The sequence below is a fragment of the Mesoplodon bidens genome (genome assembly GCF_964165515.1).
Source record: "Mesoplodon bidens genome assembly, contig: HAP1_SCAFFOLD_126, whole genome shotgun sequence".
Classification (NCBI taxonomy): domain Eukaryota; kingdom Metazoa; phylum Chordata; class Mammalia; order Artiodactyla; family Ziphiidae; genus Mesoplodon; species Mesoplodon bidens.
This window is the reverse complement of record NW_027671928.1, coordinates 397,515-423,166: the sequence shown is the minus strand read 5'-3', so window position 1 is coordinate 423,166 and position 25,652 is coordinate 397,515. Positions and strand designations below refer to the sequence as shown.

At 47.2% G+C, this 25,652-nt stretch overlaps 1 protein-coding gene and 1 pseudogene across 2 annotated transcripts in view; one reads left to right on the top strand and one right to left on the bottom strand.

Annotated features, from left to right (window-relative positions):
* LOC308610804 (centrosomal protein of 78 kDa-like) overlaps window positions 1-25,652 on the top strand; it is a 573,086-nt pseudogene that overhangs the window by 364,601 nt on the left and 182,833 nt on the right. The gene's annotated exons all lie outside the window — the stretch shown is intronic.
* LOC308610810 (forkhead-associated domain-containing protein 1-like) overlaps window positions 1-25,652 on the bottom strand; it is a 138,394-nt gene that overhangs the window by 44,489 nt on the left and 68,253 nt on the right. Inside the window, exons 9-17 of the mRNA XM_081259814.1 lie at window positions 25,166-25,270; window positions 21,094-21,201; window positions 20,589-20,741; window positions 19,098-19,227; window positions 18,286-18,410; window positions 15,271-15,366; window positions 14,630-14,850; window positions 13,928-14,093; window positions 5,207-5,357 (exon numbers count right to left, since the gene is read on the bottom strand). Coding sequence (XP_081115940.1) covers window positions 5,241-5,357; window positions 13,928-14,093; window positions 14,630-14,850; window positions 15,271-15,366; window positions 18,286-18,410; window positions 19,098-19,227; window positions 20,589-20,741; window positions 21,094-21,201; window positions 25,166-25,270 — 1,221 coding nt within the window. The 3' untranslated portion in view covers window positions 5,207-5,240. The remainder of the gene's footprint in view (window positions 1-5,206; window positions 5,358-13,927; window positions 14,094-14,629; window positions 14,851-15,270; window positions 15,367-18,285; window positions 18,411-19,097; window positions 19,228-20,588; window positions 20,742-21,093; window positions 21,202-25,165; window positions 25,271-25,652) is intronic.

Here is a 25,652-nt window from a genome sequence, read left to right as displayed (position 1 = left end):
AAGAGTAAAAGAGGGGCTTCCCTGGTGGAGCAGTGGTTCAGAATCCGCCTGCCAATGCAGGGGACACAGGCTCGAGCCCTGGTCCAAGAAGATCCCACATGCCGTGGAGCAACTAAGCCCGTGCGCCACAACTACTGAGCCTGCGTTCTTGAGCCTGCGAGCCACAACTACTGAAGCCTCCATGCCTAGAGCCTGTGCTCCGCAACAAGAGAAGGCCATGGAATGAGAAGCCCGCGCAACGCAACAAAGAGTAGCCCCTGCTCACAACAACTAGAGAAAGCCCGGGCGCAGCAACGAAGACCCAATGCAGCCATAAATTAAAAAAAATAATAATAATAATAATAAAATAAATGCATTAGCAGATTTTGTGTTTCCTCTCATCGTTAGTGTATTGCTTTCATTCCTAAGACCCTAAAAAATTGGAAACCACTCCACTTACCAGGAACACACTTTGCAACACGGATCCAGGGGAAGCTGTTTTCTTCCGTAGACACTTCATGACCCCGGTTTCCACAACAGCAGGCACTGCTGGCTCTGCCAAGTTGCTGGAGAAGGGCACCTTATCTGCAAAGTCACGAATCCAAATGGGCCCCCATTGGCAAGGGTGGAAGGAAGTTGTTTGGTTTAGCTTCTTGTGGGATCAGAAGATCGGGAGTTCTGGGGGGGGACTGCAGGTACCTTGCTGTCCCTTGGTACAACGTCAGGGGAAAGAAAGGTCGCTGGTAGCTTCTCAGAGCTACCAGTTGGGGCTGTGCAGAGCGTCTTAGTAAATGCCATTTTGGTTGCAAATAACAGAAACTCAAACCGGCTGAAGCAAAAAAGGGGACATCTACAGGGAAGAAAAGATGGCTCCTGCTTGTCCAGACTCCTCCGCTTTGCTTACCCGTTGATTCTCTAACCTTCCGCATTTCCTTTCAGTAAACTCCTTTTCTGTTTAAGTTAGCCACAGGAGATTTCTGTTGGTTGCAACCAGAGAATCTTGAGTGATACAGAAAGTCCTAGTGGAACCCAAGGGCAGGCATTGGAATGGGCCTTTCCAAGGAAAGAAACCAGGAACCAGAAAGTCATCAGGAATCAGGGCAACTTTCTGCATCAGTTGGAATGCCTTCAGCTTTTTTTTTTTTTCCCTTCATGGAGCTCATAATCCATTCATTTTTTCAATAAGCAATTATTGAGTATCTATCCTGTGCCAGGCACCCTGCTAGGTCTTAGAGTTCCATCCAGGTATAAAATATGCCAAGACCCCTGCCCTCAAGTAGCTCACATTCTAGTGAAGATAAGACATGTGAGCACATAGAGTATATTCACAACACAGAATACGAAGAGCTATGCCATGGACACATATACACCAGCAAACATAAAATAGATAGCTAGTGGGAAGCAGCCGCACAGCACAGGGAGATCAGCTCGGCGCCCCGCGACCACCTAGAGGGGTGGGACAGGGAGGGCGTGAGGGAGGGAGACGCAAGAGGGAAGAGACATGGGAACACATGCACATGCATAACTGATTCACCCTGCCACAAAGCAGAAACCGACACAACATTGTAAAGCAACTACACTCCAACAAAGATGCAAAAAAAAAAAAAAAAAAAACAAGAACTATGCCAGAGGGATGAAGCATGACTGTCTTCATAGACCTACAAAGCCCAGATGCAATTATCCTGGTAGAGAGGGCCTGGGCAGAGAATCGCAGGTAGGTGAACCTGTGTGCACAGAGAACATGGTATGTATGAGAAGCTGCAAATTTTCAACATCCGTGGAGCAAAAGAGTTCTTGCAAAAGTAGTGGGAGACGTGGCTGAAGAAATTGGTTGAGGATGAAGCATAAAAAACCCACTGAAGTGTGATCTTCTTTTCCTGAGGAGGCATGGGGGAGCCATGGAAGATTTTTAACCTGTTTGAGGACATGGTCAATTCTCTGGGTTTCAGAAAAGTCCCTCTGGTGTCTGGGATGTGGTGAAAGTTGGGCTGGACCTTTCACCCGGGCATGCTCAGTGGCTCAGGAAAGGTTTTCGCTCTGCCTTGGGAAATTCTTTACGCCACTCTGGCAGCAGAGCTCGCCCCGCCCACGGCTTCTCCTCACTGGATTGGTTGAACTCAGGGAGGCTACCAGGAGGCCCAGTTGACCTCCCAACTCCACACCCCCGCCCCTGCCCGTTAACGCTCTGGGCGCGCGCTGCCTTCAGCTTTAAATAACAGAAACCTGGATGTGGGTAGATGGTAAAAATTTGGAGCCCCTCCCAAATGAACTTTAGCCATGTGGCTTGCTTTGTCTGATGAGATGTTGGCAAACACATGGCAGGTGGAGACTTGAAAAGTGTGCTTTGGGGCTTTCTCTCTCCTGTTGCTCTTGGAAACCTGTACCCACCACACGTGGCCTGGTCTGGCTTGCTGGGTGATGAGGGACCACACCAGGCAGAATCAGACGTCCCAGCTGAGGCCTTTCTAGACCAGGGTTTCTCATTCTCGGTACTATTGACATATTGGATCAAATAAGTCTTGGTTGTGGGCAGCTGTTCTGTGCACTGCAGGATGTTTAGCAGCATCCCTGGACTCTACCCCTAGATGATAGGATCACCCCCACCCCAGTTTAACAACCAAATTGTGTCCAGACATTGCCAAATGCCCCCTGGGTGGCAAAATCGCCCCCAGTTGAGAACCACTGTCCTAACCCAGCTTGCCTGGCAATGACCAGGCAGGCATGTACACGAAGCCACCCTAAACTAGCCCCAGCCAAACCAACCAGACCAGTACAAGGGGCCAGCTTGACGCCTGGAATCATGAGAACTAATAGTTGCCATTTTAAGTCACTAACTTTTGAGTGGTTGGCTCCACAGGACAAACAGGTACATCTGACTACAGTGGCTGAAACTGAGAGGATTGATTTATTTATACAACAGGATGTACAGAGGTAGGCAGTTGAGGTACAGTGCAGAGCACAGTGATGCCATTAGGCTCCCACCCAGGCTTTTCATGTCTTTCCACTCCATTGTCCTTTGAGGTTGGCTTTGGTCTCTTGCTTGTTACCTGGTGATCCCCAACATGGCTTCTCCAGCTCCTAGTCCGAGCTCCAGGAGAGGAAAAGGAGACAAGGCAAAGGGACAAAGAGAAAAACTTTCTCCTAGCAAAGCCTTGTCTTTAATTCCAGAAGGGAAGCCCTGCCCAGGGCCTTCACCTGCATGTCACTGGCCAGAACTGAACAACACAGCCAGGTCTAGCTGCAAGGGAGGCTGGGAAATGAGGGCATTTCGCGGGCTGCTTATACAGTAGAGGGAGGCAATGACTAAGGGGCTTGTAGTGTCTGCTGCACTGTCTCTCTGGGGGTCGTCTTGGTTTCTTCTTCTTCTTTTTTTTTTTTTGCCACACAGTGTGGCTTATGGGATCCTAGCTCCCTGATCAGGGATTGAGTCCGGGCCCTTGGCAGTGAAAGCGCAGGGTGGACGGCCAGGGAATTCCCTGGGTCTTGGTTTCTTGTCTCTACCTGTTGCTTATCTATCCTGGCCATCTCTTTCTAAGACTGGCTTTGTTTCTCCAGACACAGTGGGAGAAATGGCCACCCCAGCTGGGAACTGCATCAAGACTTTCAGCTCCGGGCCATTAATGACCTGTGTGGTAACTCCGTGTCCCACTTCCAAATATCAAGGGCACAGGTGCTGATTGGCCCAGCTTGGGTTAGAAGAGAAACCTGATTGGTCTGGCTTGGGTAGACTATCTACTGATCAGCCAGTCAGGTGTGGCCAAGAGAGCAGCAGTAGGTAGGGTAAACCTGGTTGGGGAATGTGCATTCTCAGAGAAAGGGGTGTGTGGCTGAGGAGACACCTAAAGAACCATCTAGTTCAAGGAGTGAAGAAAGGACATTGCCATTGTGGGTTGCAATGTTGATACGGTAAAGATTAACACGTCCTTTGAAAGACCTCAAATACAGTGGAGTCACATAGGCATTACATTTAACTTATGCAAATTCAAATATTTGTATTCAACCAAAGTAGTTTTTTTCCCACACAATTTGGCTTCCAAACATGAGCCAGCTACTTAACTACTGCCTGACCAAGTGATCTTTTCTGGTGCTGGAGATTGCTGTTTTGGATTTTGGGGATATGGTACAGTATAAGTAATATGTTCTTTATGGAAAACTGCTGGGATTTTCAAGATTATTTTTAAGGTCAGGTGATGCTCACCCTTCTCACTGTGTAAGAAGTACCTTTAGTGGAAGATCATGCAAATCATTTTTCCCATTTCCTTCTAGTTTTAATCAGTATAAAGAATGCATTTGGTTTTAAAATATCAAAATACTTTTATTGTGGCTTTTTAAAAATAAAAATAAATGATATTCATGGCTTCTGGCTCTTCCTCCTGGGTTTTTTTTTTTTTTGGTGGTCTCTGGCCATACAAGAAAGGCAGGGAGAGAACAGATGGCTGGAGAGAAGGCAAAAATGAGGGTCTCTTCAAACACCATGGGAAAGGGGTGTGTCCACCTGGTCAGTGTGTGTTCTTTGATGACTGGGTACTTGGTCTGTCCTGATGGCCTGGGACTTGACCTACTGGGCTGTCTTGGTGCGGCAGAATGGGCAGCGTGAGATGGCGTTAGAAACCTGGGTTCCAGACCCAATTCTTGAATTTACTAGCTGTGTGACTTTAGATGGGCCATTTAACCTCTCTGGGCCTCAGCTTCCTCATTTGTAAAATGGGGAATATAATGCTCTTTACCTCCCAGGGCTTGAGAGAGGATTAGATGAGAAGTGTTTTGAACACCACAGAGCGCCATATAAACATGACTCACTGTTATGGAAGCGATAAAACTGGTTGCTGTTCACATTTATTATAATCAATTCAGATATAAATGCACTATACCATGGCCCCAACAGCCCTGAGGTTACCATTCTGTCCTGTGGCCCCAGTACACGCCCTGGGTTTTCTCAACTGCGGGCTTCTCAGAGCTCCTTGGAGGTGTGACATTTGGGTTTGTCTCTACCCAAACACATAATTGCATCGACCAGGCCTAGGAGTCTGAATTTCAAACTTATTCTTCATATGCCTGTGTATGTTTACTTTCATAATATCTGTGAAAAGAACCCCTCTCCTCACACACTCCAAAATCCAGTATTGTGCAAAATACCAGTCTAGGAAGCAACACACTAGGGTAGCAACCTTTAATGTCCTAAAAAAGCATCTTAGTAGTTTGATGCAGAAGAGTTACACTGACTCACGGAGGATCACGCGAGGCCCAGCGGGACGACGTTTCTACTTCCTTCCACCAGGTTTAGAAAACAGAAGGCTCTGGCTGGATTTGCTGGACATTTCTCTCTTCAGCATCTCCCTTCCTTGGTCCATCTTTGGGGTGCCTTTTCTGGCTCCAACCTACAACAAGCAAGAGCAACAAATGCCCAAACTCTATAATTGTAGGGAGATCACCAAATATTTCTCAAATGGCATTTTTTTTACTGAAAATAAAATCTTTGTTGTAAAAAGTATTTATATACACACATAGAGGTGAGCAAAACGAAGGTAAAATGATCCACCATTATCACACTACCCACAGGTAACCTTATTCACATTTTGGTGTACACTCTTCCAGATACACAGATAACGTTTTCTTCTGACATTTGCATCTTTTTTTGAACCAGGAGTTTCTGATGATAGGCAATTTCATTGGGATGGACTTTCTCTCGAAAAGCTGTTACTGAACTGAATGCCTTATGTCTCTGATGTCTTAGGAGGGTAAAATGCAGCATACTCTAGGAGGTCTGTCTAACCCTTTTCTGAGCACTACTCCTGGATCCAGGCAGCCATGTGTGTGACTCTGTCCCTGGTCATAGCTGATCGGGCACTTGGCACGGGCTGGGCTTTTAAGATGGTCACTCCCAGGATTTGGGTTATGGGTTCTAAGATGCTACTTGCTTCCTGGGCTGGTCCTTTGAACTGGGGGACCATGAGGTCATTCCTTCCTGTCACATGACTGGAGAGAGCAGAGATCAGGGGAGCCACACAGAGACACAGAGAGGAGATACGGCCTGTGTGTGCATGTGCGCATGCTTGTGTGTGTGTAAAAGAGATGATGCCTGAGATCTGATGGCTTACCAGTTCTATTTCGAGGCCAGGCTCTCTTTCAGCTCCCAGTTTTTATGAGGCACTCACCCCTATATCCTTAAAAAAGCCCCCTCCACCCCCCCTTTTTTTTTGCGGTACGCGGGCCTCTCAGTGTTGTGGCCTCTCCCGTTGCAGAGCACAGGCTCCGGACGCGCAGGCTCAGCGGCCATGGCTCACAGGCCCAGCCGCTCCGCGGCATGTGGGATCTTCCCAGACCGGGGCATGAACCCGTGTCCCCTGCATCGGCAGGCGGACTCTCAACCACTGCGCCACCAGGAAGCCCAAGGCCCACTCTTGGGGAAGGAGTCGCCCAAGTTACATTTGGCAAGGAACCTGGAGGAAACCTTTCTGTACTGAGGAGATCCTAGACACCAAACTTCTAAGCTCAGGCTGGAGGGCAGGGAGAATGGGAAGCTGGCTCTTTGCTCTTAGCCGAAGCACCATCTGCCCTGCTTCTGTTAAAGCCAGAGGCAGCGTGAAGTTCCAGGGTGTCTCACATCTCAGAGAAGCACAATGTTCCCACAACATCCGGGGCCCATCCCAATATCTCCTCTGCCATTTCACATCCGCAGGTGGTCCTCAGACAAAACCTAGATGTAGGGCAGTTTCTGCCTCCTCCCAGCTCAGTCATATATGTGAGTGAATAAGTAACAAACTTCCAGTCGTTTCCACTTTGCAGGGTGGCAAACGTCTCAGATCAAGTGGGGCCCTCAGGATGCTCTCTATCCTCTTAACATCCTGCTCTGGGGAGTAACCACCTTCTGGTCTTAGCACAAGGATGCTGGTTGAGAAGCTTCTATTTTCCAAATATATCCCTCACCTAGAATATCTTCGTTTCTTCCCATGATAATTTGGTTGCCTCAGCATGACTGTGGTCTTTTATCAAACTTGAATGTCTCCTCTCTCATATTCAACCAACATGTGTTTGGCTTTCTAGCTTCCTGAGAGCTCGCCTCTATTGTCTGCAAAGTGGGAACGTGGACTGGCTTAATTCCAGTTCCAGGGCTGATTTGTCAATGGCAATGTTTCAACATGTTCAAGATTTCATAGTCTTAATTCTCAACTTTGAAGAGAATTCTAGAGGATGCTTCCTTGAAATTTAAGACAAATGCCACTGGAAATGTATCAGGTTTATTACCTGGAGGTTTATAACCTAAAGGAGGAAAAGCTAGCACTCACCTGGGTGTCAGATCTGCACTGATTCCCAGCTCTCCTACTGAGCTGTGTGGCTCTGGACAAAGAAAGTCTCTGAGCCTCTGACACCTCATCTGTAAATTGGGTATAATAACAACACCCACCCCATAGGGTTGTTGTGAAGCCAAACACGTCGAGTGTTTGGTCTGTGCCCGGCACATGCGAAATGCTCAATACATAATAGATGTGGGATAACTGTCCACTGGGCTTCCTGCTGACGTTCTAGGGTTTTCTCTCTTCTCTCTTCTGGCTCACCTGGAAACGTGAGTTCTGCATCTTTGAGTTCTTCATCAGCTCTCCAAACATTCGTCTCTTTAACACAGAAAGAATATTGACAAAATTTAGCTTATGTTCTTCTTTGCCTTTTGCATCAGAGAAAAATGGATTTTTCTCAACTTTCAGATGCTACCCATTTGGATGGAATGTTGAGCCTTCCTAGGTGAGGGGGTGAGGATAGAGGTCTCCAGAAGGGGGTGTGGCTTTGGGGTAACGCTATATTGTCCTGCTGCACCTTTTAGGGAATCTCTGTTCCAGATTCCAGCAGAGAAGGTGGTGGTCAACCAAGAAGGCTATGAAGGATACTGCATTCTTCTTGGAGGACAGATCTGCTTTAGCTGGAAGCAGAGCCTCCTAGATCAGTGGAAGAGGCTGTAGATGTCCAGTGGCTTTCCACCCAGTGGAAATGTTGAAAGCCCCAGTGGCTAACCTCCCTGGCAGGGACTACAGGGGCCTGTTGGGAAGCCAGCATCACTGAAAACCTGGAGCTTGCTGCTCCCCTGGGGTTTGATGACTATTGCTGACCCTGATCTGCTCAAGACCCTGCACCTCGGGGGCAGCTCATGAAAGAAAGAGCATCCCCTAGGCACTGGAGACACAAAAGTGAGAGGGAACTGGGGTCTCCCTTGCAGACTGACACTCCGCAGGTGAATGTGCAGTGGTGTCAGGAAGGAGACGTTCTCCTAGAGCCCTGAGCATCCACTGGGGTCGCCAACCTGATTCCTACAGCGGCCAGGAAAGTAAAAGAAGTGGGTGAAGTGAGCAGGGGTGGTGGTGGACAGCAGCAAACACACGAGCCCAGCGCCTTTCTAAGGGGCCTGGAAGATGGAGGCTTGTGATGGTGGCTTGTGGGTCTGTGGGCCTAGGGTCGCCAGATCTTCCAAGTTTCCCAGAGAAGCTGGAAATCCAGAGTATTCCAGGAAACTGCCCTATTTTGAAATGTAACTTAAAAAATAAAATCCCAAGAGACAAATGGAATATATCTGTGGGCTGCCATCTTGCGACACCCGCTTCAGAACCTCCCTGCTTGGTGTCTAGTTGGTGCTCAGTAAATGTTGGAGGGGTTGCCAGATAAAATACAGGATGCCCAGTTAAATCTGAATTCCAGAATGAAGCCAACAAATTTGTGAGTGTGAATATGCCCCGTGTAATATTTAGGACATTTATACCGAATAGCTTTTGTTGTTTATCTGATATTAAAATTTAACTGGGCATCGTGTTTTTGGTTTGTTTGTTTTCCCCTCAATCTGGCAACCCTACCGGGTAGTCACACAACTTAGGGAGGAAATAAGGCTGTCTTTTGGGACAGGGCATAGGTGCTTACAAGACTCTTCCATTCTCCCAGAAGGATGCCAACTCTTCCCTCAGAGGACTGTCCGTGAAGGCTGATGGGCCCGTATTGAACTGACAATTGCCCTCCACGCATTTTCCGTGGAGAAGTCCTCGAGCCTGCGGCCACTCGGTATTTATCACAAACTCCGTTGAGACAATCACTATCCAAATTACCAGATATTATAGAGCAGGGTTTAGTTTTAAACCAACAGCCTTCTTCTCTCCCACCCCATCCCCCCCCTTTTGTTTGCAGAACCGTTTATCCAAGCAAAATCCCATGAGGAACTTGGGGTATAAGATAACGGAGAGCTTCTCTGGCGGGAGAAAGGTGTGTGTGCTTTGAGAGTCACACCCTTCCATGGCACCCAAAGGCTCCAGGGAACCCCAGTTTGAACATTGCTGCAAAATTCCTTCCTGGATTAAGTTCCATCAGTGGGCAGCTGGGCACTGAGGGCAGAGCCTGGCCCCTGTGCACCTGCTTTTCCTGAACTTTACTGAACTCACTGGGATGTGATGAAGGGGGTGGGGGAGGGTCTTTTTCTTTAGCCTTCTTCTATCCGTATGCTGCATAGGCCTGGTCACATGGTTCTACTTCATCATTGTGGGCGGAAGAGCACCACCCCAAGCCCCTCCCATCCCACGCTCCTCCTACACAACATCTACCAATTGTGGGGCTTCCCTGGTGGCGCAGTGGTTGAGAGTCCACCTGCCGATGCAGGGGACACGGGTTCGTGTCCCGGTCCAGGAGGATCCCACATGCCGCTGAGCAGCTGGGCCCGTGAGCCATGGCCGCTGAGCCTGCGCGTCCGGAGCCTGTGCTCCGCAACGGGAGAGGCCACAACAGTGAGAGCCCTGCGTACCGCAAAAACAAACAAGTAACAAACAAACAAAACACACAAGTGGCACGGAGGAAGCCAGAATCTTGAGAATACCTGGGCCCAAGGAAATCTTGGAAGATAGTGAGTTAAAGAGAATAGTGAGGATAATGACGATGGTAGGAGAGGGTGAATGCTTTGTGGTCCTATGTGCTAAGGCTTTTGTATACAAGCTCCCATTGGGAAGGCTACGAGCTAGGTGCCATTTTTATTCTCATCTTAAAGAAGAGGGATCTGAGCTAATTAAGCAGAGGGAAGGTTAGGGGGTTTTCCTGGCTGAGACCACAAGGCAAAGCAGTGGTCACGCCGCTAGCCAGGACTTGATTGGCTGGAAATTTGATTGGCAGGAGAGCTGAGCGGCTTCTCCTGCCAGTAGCAGCCGGTGCCCTTCAGCCTTTCTTACATTTCAAGCCCTAAGAAAGGGCTTGCGTGCTTCCCAAGTGGCAACTTCTGTGCATTTATAACTTTCCTCTTGAAAATCCCAGCCTTAGCCCATTCACAAAAGGTATCTGGGTCCTTTCTTGGTCGTGGCCCTAGTCGTATTCACCAAAGAGAAGAGCACGTCCCATAAGAGCTGGTGGCTTTGGGAGGACCGGGGAAGGCGTCGGCTGGCTGGAAGCTCCCTGAAAGAAATAGAGGAATCCCCACCCATCCATGAGCTGCCTATTCTTCCCCCTTAGAAACGGGGCTTGTGATGTGCCAGGCACTGCAGGCATTTTGCCATTTAACCCTCCCGCTGCCCCACGCAGTAGGCCCCTTGCTAACAGTTTTGGTTGCTTTTGTTGAGGAACCTGGGATACAGAGGTCAAGCCACTTACTCAGGGTCATTCGGGGCAGCGGTGGGGCTTGACCCCTATTTGTTTGACTCCAAATCTGGCCTCTGAACTCTGAGAGACACTGCCGGCTTCTCGAGTGATGTGGGAAGTGGATTCGAGTGAGCACGGCCTGGGCCGCCGTTCCCGTCCCTCTGCCACATGGACAGAGCCACAGGCCCAGTTCGCTGTGAAGGCCCAGCATCTTATACCAAGTCTCATTTTCACAGCCAGAGATATTAGTGTGGAAATAGGACTTTTGATTCTTGAAAGGTCTGCTTGGTGAAGAGATGGTCAAACATTAAAACTACAAACTCCATTTTTTTTGGGGGGGGGCAAATCTGAGGCTTAAGATGTGTCATTTCATCTCAGTGCTTCAACCTTGCCACCTCTGTGAACGGGTGAAGAGTTTCAAAGTTTTATACAGGAGGCTAAAAAACTAAGGCTCCTTGTGAATATACTAAGTGTAAAACTTAGAAAAGAGGAATTCTACTTTCTGTTAATTTCTGCTTAAAGACAACGAAGATATACTCCCTGGAAGGAACGGATGCCAAGACAGATGTATACAAGTGCCCTTTAGGATCCAGCAAAACATAAAATGTAATATTGTTTTCTTCCTGACAAACAGGGATTTCTGACAACATATTAACAACAAGCCTGAAATGCAAACCTGAGTCCTGGAGTGAAACCCCCAGGAGCAATGGTGCGAGGTATCCAAGGGGGCCACCCTGGTAAGGGAGACACAGAAGGAAGGGGTGTGGAAAAGTGAACCTGGGCGGGGGAGGGCAGCAGGTGGGGAGGAAATCCTGTTTCTGCCACTTAGTAGCCAGGGAACGGTACCCTCTGTCAAATCAGCTTTCCCCTCTCTCTAAGGGGATGACACTTGCCAGCATCCCTTGCGGGTTGATGGGAGAGATGAAGCATGTGTGGTGTGGAGCAGGTGCCGGCCTCTTGGTAAGTCTTTCCCCCAGTTGTGCATTCCACGAATTTGAAAGCTACTAGCTGTAGCTCTTCTGGGGACCCTGACACAGGTTCAACTTGGCCATTTCAGACCCTTCTCAGCTGAGGGATGTCTAGCGCCAAACAGGCAGGCATGTCCCTTGCCTTGTGTGTGAATGAGGCAGCCCAGGAATAAAGCATGTGAAGCCTGATTATGTAAATCCTCAGGCTTTCAGTACATGACAGTGGCCTTTTTTGGGCCCTTCGCTGTCCCATTCTGTGGTCTGGTGTCTCTGCTTTGGGGCCTAGTCTGCCAAGCCCTGGGGGTGGGTGGGGGTACTTCGGGGAGGGGTGAGCTCTCCAGAGGGCACATCAAAGGGAAAGTCACAACTCTGTCACTGGCCCAGCTCTCCCTGGCATTGCTTGGTGTGAAAGGAAACTGTCCTCTGCCTGAGGTAGCCCCATGACATATGCAGACTAAGGTCTGTGATGTTTAATTCACAGCAGTGAGCACTGGAAACACTGCATCCAGGCTCCCTCAGAGCAGGACAGCCACTTTTTCATTTTTGGGGCTCTAAGCCAGAGAGACTGCTGTCTGGAAACCTATTGCCTGGAAGGTTCGCAGGATGGGGGGCAGGCTTCTGCAAGGAACTATCTGACCATCACCTCCTGGTTGAGGAGAAGGACACCCTTCTATGACCTTGGCCTCCTTAGAGCTCATGCAGGCAACAAACACACACATACAAATACACACACATGCCAACACACAGCACATACTCACATGTACACACATACACGCAAGCATGCGTATACAAATACACAGCCCCATGTCAGAAAGACTGGAGTACTATTCTGGCTACTCAGAAGAGCAAACCCAGATCTTTATTCTCAGCGAGCTTATTCCTCGGTGTATCCCTGGCACCTGGCAGAACAATGAAAATCAGAATCGCCGCCTTTAAAAACACTCGGGCTGTTCGCTCAACTGATTGTGGTCATCATTGCAGGAGGCAGGGAAGTCAGATCATGACGCTGGACACCCTTAAACTCAGTACAGTGCTATGTGTCAATTATGTCTCAATAAAACTGGTGGAAAAAATAGTTATCTGGATAGAAAGAACAAAATAAAATACACGAATTATCAAAAGTTAAAAAAATACAGACGAGCTAGACTATGAGTCTCAGAAAGCACTGTTCACAACAGCCAGGACATGGAAGCAGCCTAAATGTCGATGGAGGAGTGGATAAAGAAGATGTGGTACAAATATACAGTGGAATACTACTCTGCCATAAAAAAGAATGAAGTAATGCCATTTGCAGCAACATGGATGGACCTAGAGACTATCATACTATGTGAAGTAAGTCAGACAAAGACAAATATCATTTGATATCACTTATATGTGGAATCTAAAAAAAAATGATACAAATGTGCTTATTTACAAAACAGAAACAGACTCACAGACTTTGAAAACAAACTTATGGTTACCAAAGCAGAAATGTGTTGGGGAGGGACAAATTAGGAGTTTGGGATTAACATATGCACACTATTATACATAAAATATGTAATCAACAAGGACCTACTGTATAGCACAGGGAACTCTACTGAATATTCTGTAATAACTTATATGGGAAAAGAATCTGAAAAAGAATAGATATATGTATATGTATAACTGAATCACTTTGCTGTACACCTGAAACTAACACAACTCTGCAAATCAACTATACTCCAATATAAAATAAAAATTAAATTAAAGAAAAAGAAAGTTTAAAAAAATAGAGGCAAGCTAGACTATGAGTCTCAGAGAGGTTAATCTAGCACATATATATGGAATCTAAAAAAAAAAAAAAAAACAAGGTTCTGATGAACCTAGGGGCAGCCAGGAATAAAGACACAGAGGTAGAGAATGGACTTGAGGACATGGGGAGGGGGAGGGGGAAGGGTAAGCTGAGACGAAGTGAGAGAGTGGCATGGACATATATACACTACGAAACATAAAATAGATAGCTAGTGGGAAGCAGCTGCATAGCACAGGGAGATCAGCTCAGTGCCTTGTGACCACCTAGATGGGTGGGATAAGGAGGGTGGGAGGGAGACACAAGAGGGAGGGATCTGAGGATATACGTATGCATATAGCTGATTCACTTTGTTATACAGCAGAAATGAACACAACACTGTAAAGCAATTATACTCCAATAAAGATGTTAAAAACAAAAAGCTGCCTGAAGTCACACAGTAAATGGCAGAACAAGAGTCTAAACCTAAGTCTGCCTAACGCTAAAGCTATTCTGCCACCTTCCTTTGCAATGAGCGAATGCATTCTGTGCTGCCTGGATCCCACTGGGACCTCAGTTGGCTGTTTCTAAAGGGAGCTGAGGGGCAGCCTCAGAGGCTCTGCTCCGAGCAGGGACCTCTCACCTTCTGCTGCCTGATCGCCCTGGTGACCCTCTTCTCCTGGTGCAGCCGCTCTTCCATGTGCGCCAGGGCCTCCTTCAGCAGCGCCTTTTCTTCGGCCTCTTTGGAGATGTCGTCCTTCAGCTTTGCCACCTGTGACTGGTACATCTGAACCGACACTTTGCTCTGCCTGAGCACACGGGAGAGACAAAGTCTCTTTTCTCCTCAGCTTTCTCACTCACCACCAATGCTCCTGACCTGGGAGATCCTCAGAACACTTCCATATATGCCTGGCTTCGCGGTTTCCTTACAAGTGGGGGGAAGGCTGAAGATGTGGGGACTAGAGGGCAGAATAAATAGCCCATTGGCTGTGGACGTGCAGCATGAAGGGGGCAACGGTTATGCTACCAGCCCCTCCCAATTTCCCAGAGAGGGTGGGGGAACGGATACCACTGAAAATAGGGTGGAATTACGAAAAGCACACACATGGTGAAACATCCGACACATTTATAAAAGGTGCACCTTATTCCTTAACAGTAGGGTACTTTAACTGCTGCTTTCTTGCCCAGAGACTTGGGTCCATAAGGCCCTGAGTCACCATCCCGCCTCCCCACTCCACACCCAGGCCTCTGTCCTCTTGTCCTGGTCCCTACGGGTCTGCAGCTGCACCGAGGTTTAGCCTGGAGAATGGAGGCCTGGGCCTTTTGCCGGGGACACGGGCCATACTTGAGCTGTTCAATGTCCTCCTCGTATCGTCTCAAAAGCTCTTCTTTTCTCTGCAGCTGGTTCTTGAGTAGGGTGATCTTATCAAACACCAGGTACAGGTCTCTTTGTCGAAGCTGGTAGACTCTCTCCCTCTCTTTTGGGGAGAGGTGTTTCATGGACACGTGACCTGACATATCTTTGATGTTCATCAAAGTCCCGAGGGTTTTGCTCATATCCATGTACTACGAGAAAGCATTTCTCAGGTAAGAGGCCTGGCCCAAGACCGCTGGTGGCCACTTTGAGGAGGCAAACATCTAACTCTGTTTCATTCATTTTCTGCAGTTGCAGAGAAGAAACACATGCTTTGCAAATGAGTGCATTTGGGGTTTTTAGTACGACTTTCATTTTCCCCCGCATCCATTTACACTATGCCTTTTTGAGAATTGGGGTGGGGGAGGGGGAATGACAACAGACATAAACATTCATTCTTACTACCCAGTCTTCCAAGGAATTGGGCTCTGCAATTTCCAGCCCATGCTGGGATAGGAGATGGGTCTCGTGGAGCTACTGTAACAACTAAACATGTATGTGGAGTTGATGTTTAAACTATCTGCAGGGCACACAGGTTTGCACAGGAGGGGACTGATGCTGGGTATACCTACCAGGTTTTCACTGAGATCTAAAGCGTCAGCCACATCCATTTTCCCTAACTTCTCAGAGACCATGATGGACCCTGGGCTGGAAAGGCCATTTTGAGGCTGAAATAAAAAAAAGAAGAAAAACTCTCTTGGCATTCCATTATGATTTTCTACATCCAGAATAATAACCCAAAGAATAATGGAAGAACTGGAAAGTTACTAAAGAATAATTTGAGAGAGTTAATTTTTTTAACATCTTTATTGGAGTATAATTGCATTACAATGGTGTGTTAGTTTCTGCTGTATCAAAAAGTGAATCAGCTATACGTATCCATATATCACCATATCCCCTGACTCTTGCATCTCCCTCCCACCCTCCCTATCCCACCCCTCTAGGTAGACACACAGCAACGACCTGCTCTCCCTGTGCGATGCAGCTGCTTCCCACTAGCTATCTATTTTACCTTTGGTAGCGTGTGTGTGTATATATGTCCACGCCAAGAGAGTTGGTTTTAAATCCACTCTGACTCTGTGAACTGCTTTCTTTATGACTGTGCTCCTACCCCTTCAGAGCACGACTGCCTTTGAAATGATGCATCACTTGTGCCGTTCTTTGGCCACCGTCTCGTCTGTCTTCCCTTTAGGCCAGTGGTTCTCAACCGGGGGTGACTCTGGCCACCCTACCCCCTCCAGGACATTTAGCAATGCCTGGACACATTTGTGGTTGTCATAATTGCTGCTGGCGTCTAGTGGGTAGAGGACAAGGATGCTGCTAAACACCCCATGATGCATAGGGCAGTCTCCCAAACAAAGAGTTACCTGGCTCAAAAAATCAGTACCGCTGATGTTGAGAAGACAAGCTCCAGAAAAATGGAGACCATGTGGCTTTTGCTCACTATCTCCCTCCTTGTGCCCAGCATGGCACCTGTCACCGAGTGGTGCATAGTGGTCATGTTTGTTGAATGAACGAATGAAGGTTAAGTGGAAAATGGCCTCCCTCCTTTTTACTAAAGGAATCTCATTTCTGTGCAGCAGAAACCATACCCTCACAAAATTCGGCCCAACCTTCTCCTAGCTCTGGAACCTGGTGGGTGGGCATCCCTTCAGACCCTTTCCAGAGACAATGCAGATAGTGTTTGCAGCTGCATCTCCCTAAGACCCCAACCAGCCAGCTGGCTGCTGGAAGCCCAACTGACTGCATGGAAAGGCCACCAGACTGAATAGGGGACCTGATCTGAACGACTACAAATAACCATAACAAGCCTCCTTAAAAAATAAATTGGCTTTTAATGCTTGCCATGAGCCTCTCTTAGCCCTAGCATTTGTTGGCACTACCCTGAAACCCTCTGAGATTAAAAACAAAACAACTACAAAAATATAAATGCCCCCAAAGTGACTGTGATAGATAAGAGTGGACATATTTGTCTATGTACCTATGGAGATGAGAATAAAAGAGGGTATCTGAAGATGACAATAAACCGGGCAGATCTGCTGCAAAAAGAACCTGAGATGCTGCTCAGTGTCTTCAGCTACCCTGAGCTGCATCCTCTGTACCTCTCCAGACGCCCCCTCTTTTCCTGAGGGGAGGGTCACTAAGGAAGAGCCTGGGCTACAGGATCCAAGCACACAGTCCCCACCCGGTCTCTGCAGGCTCGCAGACACACCACCAGGGACACACCCCTGGTGTGTCTTCAATCATTATTCTGTGACCTTGGGTGAGGTACTTGACCTCCTGAAGCCTTAATTTTTCTTATCTGTTAAATGGGGACAATAATAGTAACTATGACACAAGGCTGCTACGATGGTTAAATGACATAAGGCATGGAGCCGGCTGAGCTCAACGCCTGGCACACAGTAAGCAGTTCACAGATGTCAGCTATTCTTCCTCCTGCTCTTTCCTTTAATTACTGCCAACCTTGGAGGATTGAGAGTTGGGAGGTTTCCTGCTCTGTGGTGTCAGTGGTGGGATGAGGGCTTCTTGCCAAGGGGAAGGTCAATCTTGGAAGCAGGACCATCAGGACGTGAGATCCAGCTGAGCTCCCCACCTGGAGACAGTCCCTCTACTCCCAACCTCAGAGAAGGAAGATTCGATTTTACCAGGAAGACCAACACGTTTCTGAAGACTCACATCTCTAGACGTGTGAGCAAATGTCTAGAAAAATTGTAGGAGAAAATGCTGGTACAGAGAGGATGGCTTTATTATGTTTTCCAAAAGCTGGTTTAGACCAGCTGCTGCAGCAAGCCACACTGACCTGAGCTGTCCATTGTCATGTGTCAGTCAAACACCTGATCAAACATCCATTTAGGATACACGGCACCTTCAACCTAACAATCAAATTACTTCTGAAAATCCTGGAAAACACAAACTATGCTCCCTAAGAAAGGAAGGTTTTCTTGGATAATACTCTTTAAATACTGTTTGACAATAATAACTATCATCTATTAAAGTGCTCGCTATGAGCTAGGCACTGGGATAAGCACTTTACATGATGATCTCCTTTAATTTTTCCATCATCATTTTACAGCTGGGAAATGAAGTCCCAGAAAGGTTAGGAGCCTGCCCAAGGTCACAGAGCTTGCAGAGCTGGGATTAGGACACAGGTCTCTGATTCTAGAACTTGTGTCTTCTTAATCATCATGGCTCCCTTCTGCTGCCCTTTATGTGTTCATGTTTTTCAGTTTATAGCAAAAAGCAAATGTTAGGCAAGCTCATGACATAATGTTGTACATTAGCTTGTTGGATATTTTCTGCAGAATATAACATGTGATGTGAAAAGGAGGGCCCAGAGATTGACCTGGCCAGCATCAGTGCAATGCTATATCATGCTGTACATGATGGGAAGCCGCCTTTCTATTCAAACATTGGATCACTATTACGGCCAGGCACCGACCAGTCCATACAGGTGCCAGCCCATCAGGGAGGACCTGGCCTCGAACCAATGATGTATACAGTGGTGCCAGGGCACACGGCTCGTGTCTGTCCTCATGCCCACCCTCCCCACGTGTCAGTCAATGCAGAGACAAAGTTTCTTTGGTTACCGTTCCGATCTCTACTCTTGAAAAAGTTGGCAAGTCAGGTTTTACATCCAATATTTTCCGAACATTTTTTTCCATCCCGAGGGTCTTTAAGTCTAGAAATGATCCATCCATGTGGTCCTTGTGATCTATAAAAGAAAAAGTTTACACTCAAAAGAAAGGCTCAGGAAGAAGTTACTGCATGTAAAAGTCACAGCTGCTATTTACTGGACCCTTACCACAGGCCAGTACTAATTAGCTCACCATCCTCCCTCGGCAGGTGAGGCATCGAGGCCCAGAGAGGTGACATGACTTGTCTAAGGCCACACAGCTCATATGAGGCTGCAGCCTCCCAGGGCGGGGGCACTGAGGGGGAACCTTCGGCCACAGGTGTGAGGATGGACTTGAACCCAGGCTTCTGTGTCCTAGACCAGGGCTCCACCCAGCAGCAAGCTTGGCTTCTTGAAAGCCCTATTCCCTCTAAACAGGTTATTTATCCTGGGAAGTTCCCCCAGGTTGGTCCTTGCACAGCATCAGTCTATGAAAAAGTTTTCACTGGGCCACAGTGAAATAAGAAAAAGAGGGACAAGGTTCTGAGTTTTTCATGCAATCCTGTTTATTTAATATCAAGGCCTGCTCTTGACTCTGAGCTCATGCCTACCCATCTATTTTTTTTTCCTGCCCATCTTTTTTTATAACTCTGTTTTTTTAGTTATGAAATGATGGGGATAGAAGATGGTGGTCCTGGCAAATTGGTTAGTCCCTAAAGTGAACCCTCAAGTCTGGGGTCCACGGTTCTCAGCACAGAGGGGGTGACTAGGCAGGAGGAAACTTACTTGACAAGCAGGCCTTCTCAAGTTCTTTAATTCGTGCACGAAGCTCAGATAAAGCCTCTTTCTGACACTGAATGACTTCCTCATGTCGGGACGCTTTGCACTTGGCCCCTAGATCACTGAAGGACTGCTCCTGTGGCCAGAATGGTGAGGACAGCAGCTTTATCAGTGATCACAACCTCCCTCTCTTGTATTTGAAGAAACATGAACAAATCATGGATTAGCAGAAACCCTGTCACTTACTCAGTACCTTGGAAAATATCATTACAGGGCTTCAGCAGAGAAGGAATTAAAAAATTTCATTTCGAATACAAAGTCACATCTAGGAAGATTTCCAACTTTCCTTCCGACTTAGCATCACTATACATAAGAGATCCCCCCTGTGTTCCCTCCCCACGTTTTCTTTCTCTTGTTCTTCTAATGCTCTTCTAAGCTGGGGTTTCCACTTGTTGTCATTCTGGTCTCATCTCTGAACAATCGCATCAAATTTGCTCCTGGAGGGGCTTTTTTTTTTTTGCCGGCACCATGCGGCATGCGGGATCTTAGTTCCCTGACCGGGGATCGAAACCGCGCCCCCTGCAGCGGAAGCACAGAGTCTTAACAACTGGACCGCCAGGGAAGTCCCTGGAGCCGCCTTTTTTTTTTTTTTTTTTTGCGGTACGCGGGCCTCTCACTCTTGTGGCCTCTCCCGTTGCGGAGCACAGGCTCCGGACACGCAGGCTCAGTGGCCATGGCTCACGGGCCCAGCCGCTCTGCGGCATGTGGGATCCTCCCGGACCGAGGCATGAACCGGTGTCCCCTGCATCGGCAGGTGAACTGTCAACCACTGCGCCACCAGGGAAGCCCCAGGTGGTTCTTATCGGCCAACTTGGGGAAAACCTTTTTCTAAGACTTTGTGGCTGAAAATGTAGTCTGCAGAGCTGTGCTATCGGTACCAGCTGGGAGCTGTTCAGAAATGCAGAATCCCAGGCTCCTCCCACCCGAGACCTGCTGAGTCAGAATCTGCATTTCAACAACATCCCCATATGATCCGTGGACACCTTTGAGTTGAGAGGCGCCACTGTAAACTATCCTCTAATTGGCTGGTTTCTGGAAAAGTAAGTAGCCGTTTTGGCCATGTGTTTCCCCTGATATGCATGAAGAGAATGACTGAAATACTATTGGTTGGTCTTGCACTCACTTAGACACAAACCAGGACCCGCAGTAACGACTGGGATTTGTATCAATAAAATCAGCTGCGGTATATAAACAAAGTACCATTTCTAGACATTTCAATAAGCTTGCCTCTTCAAGTTGACCTTCAAGTTGATCTCTGAGTTTTAGGATTCAAGCTTCATGTTAATTCCTCCTACATCATTCACCCTCTTTAATTAATTTAGTTCCCAACAAGGAGTTGCTGAGATTCCTCCATCTAAGTACGTGCCCTCTGTTTCTCATAGGAAAGCCCATTTCATCAGTTTCCAGTAGTAAAGAGAAGGACGGGGACCACCTTACCGATTTCTCTTCCATTAGCCGCTTGACTCTGGCTTTCAGCTTCTCCTCTTGCTGTAGCCTTTCCTCGGTCAGCTTCTCCTTCTCTGCCAGATGCTGCCGTAACTCTTCTTGCAGCAAATACTGCTGAGTTTCCCGAGAACTGTTGATCTTCATCTGAAATGAGGGGAAGGGGAACTGCAGCTGATGGGGGACAGGACTAACACAGGAGTCATTTCCACTACCTTTGTGGGCGGGACAAAGGTTCACGAAACTTTCTTCAAAACACAGAAAAATGATGCTTAGCTTAGTAACTAATAGCGAAGTAGTAGAGCATCGTGGTTAAGAGCTCAGACTCCAGATCTAGATAGAGTCTCAGCTCTAGTTCTTTCTAGACACTTCTTCATATAGAAAATAAGCGGGTGAACTAAGGCAGGCCGTCTTCCTCCTCTTTCATCCCTGCCGGCCGCTTGGGTGCGGGATTCTGTGGAGAGCACGGGCCCGTGAAGGGGATCTGCAGCACGCCTACCTGACCTACTGCCCTTTCCAAATTGGATTTAATGAGGTTTGCTCTGTTCCTCATTTCTTGCAGCTGAAGCAATTTCCTTCTGGAATCCTCCCGAAGCTTCTCTTCAACCTGAAAGGATGATGAAACCGAGGGCTTGCTGCTAATGTGACCATCATGCCCTCTGGGGAAACTCTTCTGGGGGGGCTAATGGCAGTGGGGGAGTCCCTGAGGGGTAGGGACAGCTGCAGCCCAGCAGCAGGGGTCACAGGCATGCACAGGGTGGAGGCAAACTCACAGGGAGTTGCCCCCTATGGGAAAGGGCCTAGCTCTGCACCCGGGGCTCAACTATGTTCTACCGCACACTCCCATCCCAGCTCGGTCCCTAACAAGCCGTACGACACTCGGAAAGTTATTTCACTGCTCCGTGACTCAGTGTCCTCATCTGTCAAATGGGGATGATGATACTAGTATCACTGCATAGAGTTATTGTGGGGATTCAATGTTTGGAATAGTGCTTAAGGGCTCTGTGAGTGTGTTAAGTACTGTTGTAACCTATGAAAGGTGGACGGCAATGTCCGCCGTACAGTCTCTTTCTAATAACTCGTGATGGGTACTTGGAAATGTTATGATTGGGTTTATTATCATAACTGTTTGTCGTTACCACTTTGAGCACACTCACTGGTGGCAACCTCTGTGGAGGCTTGCCAAAGCAATGTCTATTAAGAATTGCAGCCTGAAAAGGAAGGCCTTTAAAGTGGAGAAGCTTGCCTACTTTTCCCCCCTTGCTTGGGTAACAGTCAACACACGGTAAGCTTGGGCGTGCTCCACGCTACCCTTGGCTGGCCAGTGTAGGCCTCGCAGCTGCTCAGTTCTTGGATGCACCTGCTGAGCCCTGGCACTAACAGGAAATGAGGCAAACTCTCGTAAATAAATGGAAAGTTTTTGTGCTGAAACAAATTCACAGGCTGTGTTTTTAGGGATCTGAAGAAGGGGATCACAGGGATGTAATAAAAGACCCAGAAAAGCCCTTAAGAGCTTTCTTCTGAGTAGTGTGGTCCAGTGGAAGAGCCTCTACCCAGCTCCGTTACCTTGGAAAACTCATCTAAGCTCTCTGGGCCTTAGTTTTCTCCCAGGTCTAAACATGCTCTGACTTCTATGTCAGCAGCCTTTTTCATATGCTGCAAAAGCCAAGTCCAGCCTTGGACTCTGCCCTTATCTGTGTTCTGCATGAACAGCCCCCGTTCCCGTCCCCAAGCCTCAGAGTCACCTTCAACAGCCGCCCTGCTCCCTCTCTCACACTCGGGGGTCTCATGCCTATCCTCCAACCCCTCTCACATGCAAGCTGGACTGTGACAAGTGGCCTCCTTGCCTCGAGTTTAGTTTCTTCCAGTGCAATCTTAACGGTACTGTGAGAGTTACCCAGCTGTAAGGCAGCTCTGTCCAACAGAACTTTCTGCAACGATACAGGTACGCTGAGCGAGGCTGTGTTGTCTAATACGGCAGCCACCAGGCACATCTGGGGATCGAGCACTCGAAATGGGGATGGTGTGACGGAGGAACTGAACTAAAAATTTTAGTTAATTTTCATTAATTTCAGTGTAAACAGTAGCATGTGGCTGTTTGCTATGCCAGGGTAACTGAAGTCAGACGAACCTGGAGTCAGACAAAATCGACTGTGCCATTGGGCTAGTTACTTTACTAGTAACTAGTAGCCTTGACTTTCTCATCTGTAAAATGGAGAGGATGATTTCTAGATCACAGCGCTGTTGTGAAGATGAAGAGATGAAATGTTCAGGGGAACGCCTAGTACCTGAGAAATTGTAACTATCATTTTCACCCTGATTACTGTCCACGAATGTCATTGCATCAGTCACTTGTTCAGAAGCCTTAGTAGCTCCCCACTGCCTGTGTGGTACAGAGCCCAAGCACCTGAACTAAGGCAAAACACCAAGCCAGGGATTCAAGAAGCCCCTACGAACTCAACGAGGTAAATAAAACTGAATCCACACCTAGATAAACCATAATAAAACTGCTGGAAATCAAGGGGAAAGACAATCTTAAAAGCAACCAGAGAAAAACACAGATTATGCAAAGGTACAACAGTTAGGCTTACAGATGACTTCTAAATAGAAATAATAGGAGCCACAAGACAATAGTGACATATCTAAAGCTGTATCTAATGTGCTGAAAGAAAAGAATTGCCATTGTAGAATTCAATACGCAGTCAAATATGTTTTAAGAATGAAGGTTAAATATACATCTCCAGACAGACACACAGGCACATTTGAGAATTTGTCATCCGCAGAGCCACCATGAGGGAAAACATTAAAGGGTATTCTTCAGACACAAGAAAAATGAACCCAGGTGGGTGATCAGAGATGCAGAAAAGACAAGCAACAGTAAGGGTAATGTGTGGATATGATACTGACTATATAAAAACACTAATAATGTCTTGTGGGGTTTTAACTATCAAGAGGAGTTTAGAAAATGACAGCAATGGCTTATATATCTGGAGGGGGTAAGTGAAGTTAAGGTGTTTGAAACTCATTGCACTGTCAAGGAGAAGGGCATAATTATCAACTACTATTGCCTCTTGGTAAGTTAAGAATGCAGGGCTTCCCTGTGGCGCAGTGGTTGAGAGTCCACCTGCCGATGCAGGGGACATGGGTTCGTGTTCCGGTCCGGGAGGATCCCACATTCCGCGGAGCGGCTTGGCCCGTGAGCCATGGCCGCTGAGCCTGTGCGTCCGGAGCCTGTGCTCCACAACAGGAAAGGCCACAACAGTGAGAGGCCTGCGTACAGCAAAAAAAAAAAAAAAAAAAAAAAAGAATGCATATTGTAGTCTTCAGGATGACTACTAAGAGAATAGTAGAAGAGTGAAAAACTTAATTAATGTGTGATTTTGGTGAGTCAAGGATGAATGCTATTGTCTTACTATTACTAAAAGAATAGTAAAAAAGTGAAATATTTACAAGCTAATAGAGGGGGAAAGTGGAATAAGAGAAAACCATCCACTCAGAAGGAGGCAAGAAAGGACAGAAAAAGGAACATAGCACAGATGGTACAACTGGTATTGAGCAAGAAGGTAGATTTAAACCCCAGTACATGAGTAATTAGATAATATAAATGGACTAAAAGTCAAAGATTGTCAAACTGGATTTTGTAAAAATGATACGCTATTTAATGGCATATGTCTAAACCTTAAGTCAAAAATTGACAGAGAACATATGAAAAAGATATGGTATGAAAACTCTAACCAACAGAAAGCCAGTGATGAAGCTAAATGACAAAGGAGACGTTAAGGGAGAAACACTACTAGAGATGAAAAGGGACATTTCATGATGATCTAAAGTTTTGCTCTACAGGAAGTATCAGGATTCTAAATTCATATGCACCTAGTAACACAGCCTCAAAATATATAAAGCAAAAATCGTTCATATTAAAAGAAGAAACACACAAATGACAAACATGTTGAGATTTTTTTTTTTTTTTTTTTTTTTTGCGGTACGTGGGCCTCTCACTGTTGTGGCCTCTCCCATTGTGGAGCACAGGCTCCGGATGCTCAGGCTCACCAGCCATGGCTCACGGGCCCAGCCACTCCACGGCATGTGGGATCTTCCCAGACCGGGGCATGAACCCGTATCCCCCGCATTGGCAGGCGGACTCTCAACCACTGCGCCACCAGGGAAGCCCCATGTTGAGATTTTTAAAAACATTCTCAATGATGGAACAAAAAGACAAAAAAAAATCAATATGAGAATTTAAGTTGGAACAACATCATTGGCAAACGTGGTTTAATGGATCAATTCTTTCTTAGATAATTTCACAATTAAGATCTGAAGGCAGTCTAGGGTAGTGGTTACACACAGGAGCTTTGGAGTCAGGCAGACCTGGATTCAAGTTCTGCCACAACTACTTTATGCAAGTGAACTTGGATAACTTCCTTCACCTCTGTGAGCCTCAGTTTTCCCGACTGTAAAGTGGGGTGAATACCAGTATAGACCGCATGGGGTCATTGTGAGGATGAACAGAGATGATGCAGGTGGAGTGCTGGCCCCAGAGTGGTTCCCAGGCTGACCTGTCCCTGCCATACCTTGCTCTTTTCCTGCAGCGTCATAGAGATCAGGCTCTGCTCCGTACTGCTCCTTTTCAGCTCCACCCTGAGCTTCCTCATTTCTTTTTCCATGTCATGGATTTGCTGAAAGAGTTCCAACAACAGGGAAGTCAACTTCAGAACTCATTTCATCCGGTTCATTAAGGTAGAAACCTAGTCTGGGATTCGCTTCATTCCTTCCCTTGGGGGACAATTCCACATCTTTGAGGCAAAGTAGACTTTCTTTCAACGGATGCAATGAAAGGGCTGGGTGAGGGAAAATTTGAGTTTCTTTTGAAGATCAGCATGGATCCTGGATTAAACAGTACAAGATACCTATCCACTCATTAGAGTCTCTTTCCTTGGGGCACATTTTTGAGTTCAATCTAAATAAGGGCTGTTTGGAAGACACAATGGGCACAGTTTGGAAGAAAAGAACAATGACATTTTTCTTTTTTCTCATTTGAGGCAGAGAAGTGTGCTCCTG